An 11,771-nucleotide genomic window follows, 5' to 3' on the forward strand; every position below is an offset into this window, starting at 1 on the left:
CCATGTTGATTAGAGTATTAAAAATTTGAAAAGATATAAAAATGTGCGATTAAGTTGCGATTAATCACGAGTTAACTCATGACAATCGTGATTAATCGCGATAAAAAATTGAATCAACTGACAGCCCTAATATATATATATATATATATATATATATATGGTCTCAAAATTAGCGCGTTAACGCATGCAATTTTTTTTTTCAGTTTAAAACGTTAAAAATATTTAACCCCACTCACATCTGCTGCATTTATTCAGTCGCAGAACGTCTTTATGAACAATTCAATCAGGAGACGTTTCAGACGAGCGCTCCAGCTTTACTTCAGCGTCAGGCGCGTGTCAAACGAGCACGGAAACAGCCCTGTGCTCGCAGTGCGTGCTCTTCAATACACCAATATCAAAGTGCGAAATAAACTACGAGCATGCAATGTCGTGGTCAGTTAAGTCATGAAATTACCAAAAAGGCCATTAAAGCAGCCTTAAAACTGTGCATGCATGTAATATATTTTATATGAGTAAGATTTATGAACATGTCTCTGAAATGGTTTTCCAAACTGTCCTGGAGCACCAGCACCGTCTCCCTCATCTAACACACGCGATTCAACTCGTCATCTCATTAATAGAGACTTTAAGACCTGAAGTGGGTCAGAAAAAGTCAAAAGAGTTGAGAGAAAATATGATGGGTGTCAGATCTGCGTCACGTTCAGCAGCGGCAGCTCTTAAAGAAATAGAAGACTAATAACCTAATAACTAGCTGCTGTGATGTCTATCAATCAAAGGACAAAGGGGGGAATAAAGAGGAAAAAATAACTTTTATAGCTTTAAGGATTCATCTATAGTTAATTTAGAATTTAGTGGGGGATCGGTATTGGTATCAGTGATACTGGCCTTTAGTAACAAAAAAGGTGCCATTAAATAAATATTTACAAAAATATACTGTCTTTATGTTGTTTGTAGACTACATTAATTTGAAGATTGAATGTGAAATTATTGCAATGTAAAAGTATATTTAAGTGTATTTCTTTTTCTTTCTTTCTTTCACACCTAATATAAAGTGGGACCTTGTTTTGTAATATAGTGCTAAAACTACTGTATAAGACATTTGAAGTGTAATACAAAATATAAAAACATATGATGTTTGAGAGTGTAGAGAAACTTATCAGAGTTTCAACCCTTAAGTGTTTTTATGGCTTATGGCTATGTTTTTATCAGTTTATCAATCAGTTTATGGCTTTAAACTTGAAAAAGTGACCCAAATAATGTCAATAATTCTTGAAAGATTATGAAGATGTAATGAAAACAAATCTCACTAATCGTAATGTTTTTTTAAACTATTTTCATGTATTTTTTAGACTCAAACTTAATATGTCCACATTTTTAAAATGAGAAAAACACTAACTTTTTTTGCATTTCAATACTGACACAATAATGTACTCTATGAACTCACACACTCGTTATTTATTTATTTTTATCACATTTGTATTTTAATATAATTTATACCTGGTATGAAATAGTTTCTAAGCATTAGACAGCAGCGCGTGAGCAGGACTTTTATTCTGCTGTGGTGATGTGACGTCATGAGGATGCGCCGCGCTGCTGTGATTCAACTGAAGAAAGGTTTGTGTTTTAAACATTTAACGTGTAGAAACGGTTCAACTTCAAAGTTTTACATGCCATACATTAACATTTTTATATAACGATAATTGAACTGTTTATTATTTACTATAACGTGCCAGTGCTTTATTTAAAACGTTATTTGTGAGTAAAGCGCATCCACACACTAGAAACACAGAAGGTGAATCTCACTTCACTCCGAATATCGCGAATCAGTTTATCATAAACATGATTGAGTCACTGGAGGAACCGAGCTTGACTCCGAGTCAATTGAATCAAATGATTCACAAAACGAGTCGCTGACGTCACATGCTGGCCAAAACAGTTTAATTCGACACAAACGTGTTTAATAAACTTACACCAAGAGAAAATGTTTTCATTGTAGTGCAGTCTATTAAATGTGATCAGCAGATCATTAGGTAACTAATATACATCACTGCTTGTGTGTTATTGTGTGAATGTTTTGAGTGTAATCAGGTGATTTAAATCTCACTCTGACTCACTCCCTCACTAGTGTGCTGACTACTGAACTAGTGTGCTGACTACTGAACTAGTGTGCTGACTACTGAACTAGTGTGCTGACTACTGAACTAGTGTGCTGACTCCCGAACTAGTGCGCTGACTCCCGAACTAGTGTGCTGACTCCCTCACTAGTGTGCTGACTACTGAACTAGTGTGCTGACTACTGAACTAGTGCGCTGACTACTGAACTAGTGCGCTGACTACTGAACTAGTGTGCTGACTCCTGAACTAGTGTGCTGACTACTGAACTAGTGTGCTGACTACTGAACTAGTGCGCTGACTACTGAACTAGTGCGCTGACTACTGACTACTGAACTAGTGCGCTGACTACTGAACTAGTGTGCTGACTACTGAACTAGTGTGCTGACTCCCTCACTAGTGTGCTGACTACTGAACTAGTGTGCTGACTACTGAACTAGTGTGCTGACTACTGAACTAGTGTGCTGACTCCCTCACTAGTGTGCTGACTACGGAACTATTGTGCTGACTCCCTCACTAGTGTGCTGACTACTGAACTAGTGTGCTGACTACTGAACTAAAGCCGATTGAGACACACCCTGAGATTTAGTTTGGCTTTATTTCTCATCTTAAACAGAACCGAGTGTCCAAGAAACTGCTGCTGAAGCGACTGAGATCCACACACTATTATAAAGATGGCGTTTATTAAAGAGGAGAGTGAAGATGTTAAAACTGAAGAAGCGTTCAGAGTCAAACATGAAGAGACTGAGGATCAAACAAAGACGGCGTTTATTAAAGAGGAGAGTGAAGACTTCAGGATTGAAGAAGTGTTCAGTCTGAAACAAGATACTGAGGAACAAACAGGTCAGTTTTCATCCGCAAAGCTGAACTCACTCATTTGATCCGTATCCAGATGTCCAGCTCTACAGAAATTAAAGGTGTTAATGAAGAGTGTCATACGTGTAATTAAGCATGACTGTTGAAATTAAATGGTAACACTTAAAGGAACACTCCACTTTTTTTGGAAATAGGCTCATTCTCCAACTCCCCCAGAGTTAATAAGTTGAGTTTTACTGTTTTGGAATCCATTCAGCCGATCTCCGGGTCTGGTGATAGCACTTTTAGCATAGCTTAGCATAGATCATTGAATCCGATTAGACCAGTAGCATCGCGTTCAAAAATGACCAAAGAGTTTCGATATTTGTCCTATTTAAAACTTGACTCTTCTATAGTTATATCGTGTAGTAAGACCGGCGGAAAATGAAAAGTTGCGCTTTTCTAGGCCGATTTGGCTAGGAACTATACTCCCAGTCCGGCGTAATAATCAAGGAACTTTGCTGCCGTACCATGGCCGCAGCAGGCGCAGTGATATTACGCAGCGCCTGAAAGTAGTCCCCAGCTATATTATAACTAGTTACCTATGGCTATGCTAAAAGTGCTATAGCCAGATCCAGAGATCGGCTGAATGGATTCCAAAATGGTAAAACTCAACTTATTAACTCTGGGGGAGTTGGAGAATGAGCCTATTTCCAAAAAAAGTGGAGTGTTCCTTTAACAATAAGAGTCCATTCGTAGCATTAATGAAAACTGTAGAAGTATTGTTCCTTGTTAGAGTTTGATTTTGTTGCAATTTCTAACAATAATAGTATTATGTAGTTAGGTATTTTATTATAATTTTAGTTATTTAGTTATATTTTTAGTTTTATTGTATTTTAATCGAGGTGTTCACTGGGGATCTGTCTCTGGGGGTCATCTGGGTGTCCTGGTCTCCGCTGACGATCAGGGCTGTAGACATCATCTCTTGGTGCTGATCCACCATCTGATCGGATACGGACTGAGAAACAGAATAAGAGATTTTGATATTCTAGGTATTATCAAACGGCCAGAGTTTTGAGAACGCAGCGGATGTGGAGGACTATAATGTGATAAGAGCTCGCTCAAGTACTGAGGAGCTAAACCGTTCAAGGCTTTATAAGTAATTAACAAGATTTTAAAATCTATCCGATGCTTGATAGGGAGCCAGTGCAGTGTTGACAGAACCGGGCTAATATGGTCATATTTCCTGGTTCTAGTAAGGACTCTAGCTGCTGCATTTTGGACTAACTGTAGTTTGTTGATCAAGCGTGCAGAACAACCATCCAATAAAGCATTACAATAGTCTAACCTTGAGGTCATAAACGCATGAATTAACATTTCTGCATTTGACTTTGAGAGCATTGGTCGCAATTTAGATATGCTTTTGAGATGAAAAAATGCAGTTTTACAGATGCTAGAAACATGGCTTTCAAATGACAGATTGCTATCGAACAGCACACCTAGGTTCCTGACTGATGAAGAAGAATTGACAGAGCAGCCGTCAAGTGTTAGATAATGTTCTAGGTTATTACATGTGGGGTTTTTAGGTCCGATAATTAACACCTCTGTTTTTTCAGAATTTAGCAGTAAAAAATTACTCGTCATCCAGTTTTTTTATATCGACTATGCATTCCGTTAGTTTCTCAATTTGGTGTGTTTCACCGGGCCGCAAAGAAATATAGAGCTGAGTATCATCAGCATAACAGTGAAAGCTAACACCATGTCTCCTGATAATATCTCCCAAGGGTAACATGTAAAGCGTAAAAAGTAATGGCCCTAGTACTGAGCCTTGAGGCACTCCATACTGCACTTGTGATCGATATGATACCTCTTCATTCACTGCTACGAACTGATGGCGGTCAGATAAGTACGATTTGAACCATGCTAAGGCACTTCCACTAATGCCAACAAAGTTTTCTAGTCTATTCAAAAGAATGTTGTGGTCGATAGTGTCGAACGCAGCGCTAAGATCCAGTAGAACTAATAAAGAGATACAACCACGATCAGATGATAGAAGCAGGTCATTTGTAACTCTAATGAGAGCAGTCTCAGTACTATGATATGATCTAAATCCTGACTGGAATTCCTCACAGATATCATTTTTCTCTAGGAAGGAATATAATTGTGAGGATACTACCTTTTCTAGTATCTTTGACAGAAAAGGGAGATTTGAGATCGGTCTGTAATTAACTAGATCTTTGGGGTCAAGTTGTGGTTTTTTAATGAGAGGCTTAATAACAGCCAATTTGAAGGTTTTGGGGACATATCCTAATGACAATGATGAATTAATAATAGCCAAAAGAGGATCTATGACTTCTGGAAGCAGCTCTTTTAGTAGTTTAGATGGAATCGGGTCTAACATACATGTTGTTGGTTTAGATGATTTAACAAGTTTATACAATTCTTCCTCTCCTACAGTAGAGAATGAGTGGAATTGTTCCTCAGGGGATCTATAGTGCACTATCTGATGCGATACTGTAGCTGACGGCTGCAGGGATACAATTTTATCTCTGATAGTATCGATCTTGGAAGTGAAGTAGTTCATAAAGTCATTACTGCTATGCTCTTGGGAAATGCCAACACCTGTTGATGCTTTATTTTTCGTTAATTTAGTCACTGTATTGAATAAATACCGGGGGTTATGTTTGTTTTCTTCTAGAAGAGACGAAAAGTAATCAGATCTAGCAGTTTTTAATGCTTTTCTGTAGGATAGGGTACTTTCCCGCCAAGCTAAACGAAATACCTCTAGTTTTGTTTACCTCCAGCTGCGCTCCATTTCCGGGCTGCTCTCTTTAGGGCGTGAGTGTGCTCATTATATCACGGTGTTGGACTCTTATCCTTAATCTTTCTTAAGCGTAAAGGAGCAACCGCATCTAAAGTGCTAGAAAAGAGAGAGTCCATAGTTTCTGTTACATCATCAAGTTGTTCTGAGCTATTGGATATGCTGAGGAACTGAGATAAGTCAGGAAGATTATTTATAAAGCAGTCTTTTGTGGTAGAAGTGATGGTTCTACCATATTTGTAACAAGGAGTTGGCTTTACAGCTTTAGCTATATGGAATATACAGGAGACTAGATAATGATCTGAGATATCATCGCTCTGCTGCAAAATTTCAACGCCACTGACATCAATTCCATGTGACAGTATTAAATCTAGAGTATGATTTCGACAATGAGTAGGTCCTGACACGTGTTGTTTAACACCAATAGAGTTTAGAATGTCTATAAATGCTGATCCCAACTAATCTTTTTCATTATCAACATGGATATTAAAATCACCAACGATTAGGACTTTATCTGCAGTCAGCACTAACTCCGATAGAAGATCAGCAAATTCTTTAATAAAGTCTGTATGGTGCCCTGGTGGCCTGTATACAGTAGCCAGTACAAACATCACAGGGGATTTATCATTAACACTTGTTTCTTTAGATAACGTTATATGAAGCACCATTACTTCGAACGAATTATACTTGAAACCCAACCTCTGAGAGATACTGAAAATATTGCTATAAATTGTAGCAACACCTCCCCCTTTACCTTTTGGACGCGGTTCATGTTTGTAACAGTAATCTTGGGGTGTAGACTCGTTTAAAGTAATGTAATCATCTTGTTTTAGCCAAGTTTCTGTCAGACAAAGCACATCTAGTTTATGGTCAGTGAACATATCATTTACAAAAAGTGCTTTTGAAGAAAGGGATCTAATATTTAATAAGCCAAGCTTTATCATGTGTTTATCTGTATTATATCGTTTTTTAACATCAATTAAATTGTTACTATTACTTTGGTTTGGATGTTTTCTGTATTTTCTAGTTCGGGGAACAGACACAGTCTCTATAGAGTGATATCTAGGTGAAAAAGTTTCTATGTGCTGAGAGTTAACTGACTTTGGTGACGTGAGGCGGCTAGCAGACGATCGGTTTAGCCAGTCTGTCTGCTTCCTGACCTGGGCTCCAGTTAGTCAAGTACAAACTCTAAGACTATGTGCCATATTTCTAGAGAGAAGAGCGGCACCACCCCAGGAGGGATGAACACCATCTCTTTTCAACAGGTCAGGTCTGCCCCAAAAATTCTTCCAATTGTCTATAAAGCCTATGTTATTTTGCGGGCACCACTTAGACATCCAGCCATTAAGTGACGACAGTCTGCTATGAATCTCATCACCACGGTAATCAGGAGCGGACCAGAGCATATTACAGTGTCTGACATCGTACTTGCAAGTTCACACACCTCTTTAACATTATTTTTGGTGATCTCCGACTGGCGAAGTCGAACATCATTAGCGCCGACGTGAATAACAATCTTACTGAATTTACATTTAGCATTAGTCAGCACTTTTAAATTTGCCAAGATGTCAGGCACTCTGGCTCCTGGTAAACAATGGACTATGGTGGCTGGTGTCTCTATTTTCACGTTCCGCATAATAGAATCGCCAATAACTAGAGCACTTTCATCAGGTTTCTCAGTGGGTGCTTCACTGAGTGGGGAGAACCTGTTTGATGTTCTGATCGGAACGGAAGAGTGGTGTTTTGACCCGCGACTATGCCGCCTCACTGTCACCCAGCTGCCCTGCTGCACGGGCTCAACCGAAACCGAACAATGTACAGGACTCCCTGAGCTAGTCGCATCCAAAGCAGTATCTACAGCCCTCACATTCTTACTGTCCTCAACTAAAGTTTGGATGCGTGTCTCTAGTTCTAAAACCTTCTCTGTCAGCCTAACTATTTCCCTGCATTTATCACATGTGAATCCCTCGCTGCTGACAGAGACAGATAAACTATACATGTGGCAAACAGTGCAAACAACAATGGCAGGAGAAGAAGCCATTACTCACCGTGATTGATGAATGATACCAACTTAACTTACCACTGTTGTTTGATGAGCTCGTGAAAAACGGAGCGAGGAAAAAAAAATATATAATAATAGGCGCGAATAGAAACGCAAAAGGAACCGCAAGTGACAAGCTAACGGGCTAACAAGCTGCACTAACGGTTTTAAAAGCGAACAATCAAATTAGTTAGATTAGTTTGAAAGATAACACCAGAAATATGGTGGGAATTAAGTTATATATTATCACTTTAGACAAAAGGGAGTGAAAGTAAAGTAGAGATTCAATAAAAAGCGAAGGTACACGGAGCTACAATCACAAACCTCTCAGCAGCACAACAGACTGAAGCCGAGCAGCGTTTTTGTGAAGATTGTGAAGAGCAGCGTTTCTCAAATCTAGCCCTCAAGGTCCCCTTTTCTGCAAACTTGAGCTTTCAAATAGTGCTTTCTGCCTTTAGCTTTCAAATAACACAGAAGACCTTGATTAGCGTGTTCAGGTGTGTTTGATTAGGGTTGGAGCTAAACTCTGAAGGATAGGGGGTTTTTCAAGGGCCTGAGTTGGGAATTTCCGGCACGTGTATTGGGACAAGTAGGACATTGACCCTTCAGAGCAGGTTTGGACACCTCTGGTACGGGATCAAGCATACATGTTGTTGATTTTGATGCATTACCTACCTAAATGTTTTGATGTCTGTTGTATTGTGCTATTAAACTGGGGATAACTTTTGTTTGTGTTTTTCACCTTAGACCTAATGGCATTGAAAAAAGAGACAGAAGTACTCAATGGCATTGAAGAGAAAGATCAAGACGAGAATCTGCATGATTTCACAACTGGAATAAAATATTTTAGGCGTTCACAGACTGAAAAGATTTCCACACGAAAAAAAGCTCTAAAGAGTGGAACAACTAGAAGTGACTTCACTAGCTTTCGGTTTGGAAAGAGTTTCAATCAACAAGGAAACCTTAAAGTCCACATTGGGGAGATCCCTTTCAGTTGCCAACACTGTGGGAAAAGTTTCACTCATAAAGGAAGCTTTAAGAGGCACATGAGAATTCACACTGGAGAAAAGCCTTACACCTGCAAACAGTGTGGAAAAAGTTTTGCTCAACATGGAAACCTTAATGTCCACATGAGAATACACAATGGAGAGAGTCCCTTCACTTGCCAACAGTGCGGAAAAAGTTTCAGTCATCAAGGAAGCCTTAACCACCACATGAGAAATCACACTGGAGAAAAGCCTTACACCTGCCAACAGTGTGGAAAAAGTTTCATTTATAAAGGAAGCCTTAAGAGGCACATGAGAATTCACACTGAAGAAAAGCCTTTCACCTGCCAACACTGTGGAAAACGTTTTGCTCAACATGGAAACCTTAAAGTCCACATGAGAATACACAATGGAGAGACTCCCTTCACTTGCCAGCACTGTGGAAAAAGTTTCAGTCAAAAAGGAAGCTTTGACAGGCACATAAGAATGCACACCGGAGAGAAGCCTTACACCTGCAAACTGTGTGGAAAAAGTTTCAGTCAAAAAGGAAGCTTTGACACCCATATAAGAGTTCACACTGGAGAGAAGCCTTTCACCTGCAAACTGTGTGGAAAGAGTTTTGCTCAACATGTAAACCTTAAAGTCCACATGAGAATACACAATGGTCCCTTCACCTCCCAACAGTGAGTGCGTTTACATGCACCCTCTTAATGCGATTATAATGAGATTTTGACAATATTGCGATTAAACTTTACCTCATGTAAACGCAATACTTTGATCTAAATAGTGTGATTAAGCTCATAATCGCAGCAAGCATAATCGTATTAACATGGGTGGCGTACACTGATTTTAATCTAAATATACATGTATTTAAACACCTTAATCGCAGTATTGCAGCTCTGACCAAAGTGAGCGTGCGCATGTGCTCGTGACATACATGAATGATGTGACATGCACCTGTAACAATACGCCGATAAGAAACGGTGGTGGGGAAGAAAGCATCTCATTCTGGGGAAAACACGATTAACGTTAGCTGCCACCAGTTCCTTGAAACCCTCATCCAGAAACGCTGAGTAGAACGCGACGGCAGCATAGGCAAACAAATCCCATCACATTTCTATGGTGACGAAAAAGCATGGAATAAAGCCATACAAAAGTGTTTTGCATTAGACGTAAATAAATTAAAACAGCGGCCAGTAACACACCTGCTCTTTCTGAGTCCATCATTTGTGCTGTGCAGTGGGGTATGTGAATAATGGCAGTAAAAAAATAAACACAATTCTTAGCGAATAATAAGAATAATGGAAATTGCATGTAAACGGGAGTAAGAGCTTTGCTCTTGACATGTAAACATCATAATGCGATTAAGTCCTTACTCTGATTATTGGAAATAATCGCATTATTCGTGCGCATGTAAACATAGTCAGTGTGGAAAAAGATTCAGTCATCAAAGCCTTAGCCACCACATGGGAGTTCACACTGGAGAGAAGCCTTACACCTGCAAACTGTGTGGGGAAGGTTTCACTCATCAAGGAAGCCTTAACTGGTACATGACTGTTCACACTGGAGAGAAGCTTTACACATGACAACAAAGTGAAGAAGTAGTTTCAGTCAAAAAGGAAACTTAAACAGGCACACATGAATTCACACAGAATAAAACCCTTACACCTGCCAACAGCATTTAGAGAGTTTTACTCAACATGGAAACCTTAGAGTCCACATGAGAATTCACACCGCATAAAACCCTTACACCTGCCTCCTGCAAAGCGAGTAGAATTGTCAAAGATGGATCAGTACCAACTGTTTGTCCAACTTCGTATTCAGAACATGTAAGTACAGCACGTTATATTTTGAGAATGTGCTTGTTAGCACACTGTATGGTTAATGTGGCTTAAGTTACCACAGCTCTGATCTTCATGAATACAGTCAGAGACAATGTCATTAGTTTTATTTTTAAGAAGTAATAACATTGTGCTTCTGAATTTTACAGGCAGTGAGCATTTTGGGGTTAAAAATCCAACATGATCTCACAGAATTCCGTGTAATGTTCACGGACTTAATTAACCTCAGAATCTGTGGTGGCATCATGGAATCGCCGAAAATTCCGTGATGGGCTCACAGAAAAAAATCCGTGATGGGCTCACAGAAGTGATAGCAATGTAAGTCAGTGACAGGCATCAGCCGTGCTCCACGCACGGAAACCCTTAGCATCAATATGCCGACGCCATACTGGGAAATTTATCATCATCATTATTGTTCAGAACTGGGTAGGTTTAGGGTAGGGGTAGGGTCAGGTACTCCAGTGAAAGTATAACTGCATCGGAGTCACTATTTTTACGTGGTCCGATGCAGCGCTGGTGTTGAACCAGTGAATCCGTGCATGGACCACGGCTGATGCCTTCTGTGAGCCCAGCACGGAATTTTCGGCGATTCCGTGATGCCACCACAGATTCGGGGTTAATTAAGTCCGTGAACATTACACGGAATTCTGTGAGATCAGGTTGTAAAAATCACAAGCTCTTGTCTCTGTGAACAAAGTAAGAGACGATGGCAACTTTAGCCACATAATCATATTCAGAAAGGCTTTTGCAAACACACTTGATAAAGTGTGATACTTGTGTGTTGTGGATATGAAGGTGGACCACGAAGAGTTGGTATTGATCCATCTTTGAGAAGCAACATTTCTGCAAATCCTGCGTTGTACTTGTGTGGCAAGTGTAATATTGTTATACTAGTTTATTGAAATTACTATTATTATTACCTAATGGCACTAATGCAAGAGGCTTTTATTTTGAAATTTGTATAAGGAAAAATTGCACTGTGATGGTCATGTGATCACAAACACAATACTGTTGTGTTATTTCTGTATATCTTTATACATTTATAATTTGTATTTCTTTATTGATTTTTCTTTTCCCTTTGTATGAAATTGTTAATCTATATAAAATGTTCAGGAAACACTGTTCACGTAAGTTATGTTGTGTGTAAGTGCGAGAGTAGAGCTGATGTAATTTCC

At 39.3% G+C, this 11,771-nt stretch overlaps 1 protein-coding gene across 2 annotated transcripts; it reads left to right on the forward strand.

The window, feature by feature from the left end:
• Positions 1–1,565: 1,565 nt before the first annotated feature.
• Positions 1,566–10,751, forward strand: LOC131529885 (gastrula zinc finger protein XlCGF8.2DB-like). Of its 2 annotated transcripts, XM_058759859.1 has the most exons (4): positions 1,603–1,614; positions 2,729–2,788; positions 2,876–2,955; positions 8,517–10,751. In XM_058759859.1, coding segments are annotated over exons 2-4 (1,008 nt in total). In that variant the 5' UTR covers positions 1,603–1,614; positions 2,729–2,786; the 3' UTR covers positions 9,443–10,751. The 2 variants fall into 2 exon arrangements, with proteins under 2 accessions (XP_058615841.1, XP_058615842.1); XM_058759858.1 differs by having other exon boundaries at positions 1,566–1,614; positions 2,729–2,955.
• Positions 10,752–11,771: the final 1,020 nt, after the last annotated feature.

Source organism: Onychostoma macrolepis, chromosome 22 (assembly GCF_012432095.1).
Source record: "Onychostoma macrolepis isolate SWU-2019 chromosome 22, ASM1243209v1, whole genome shotgun sequence".
Classification (NCBI taxonomy): Eukaryota; Metazoa; Chordata; class Actinopteri; order Cypriniformes; family Cyprinidae; genus Onychostoma; species Onychostoma macrolepis.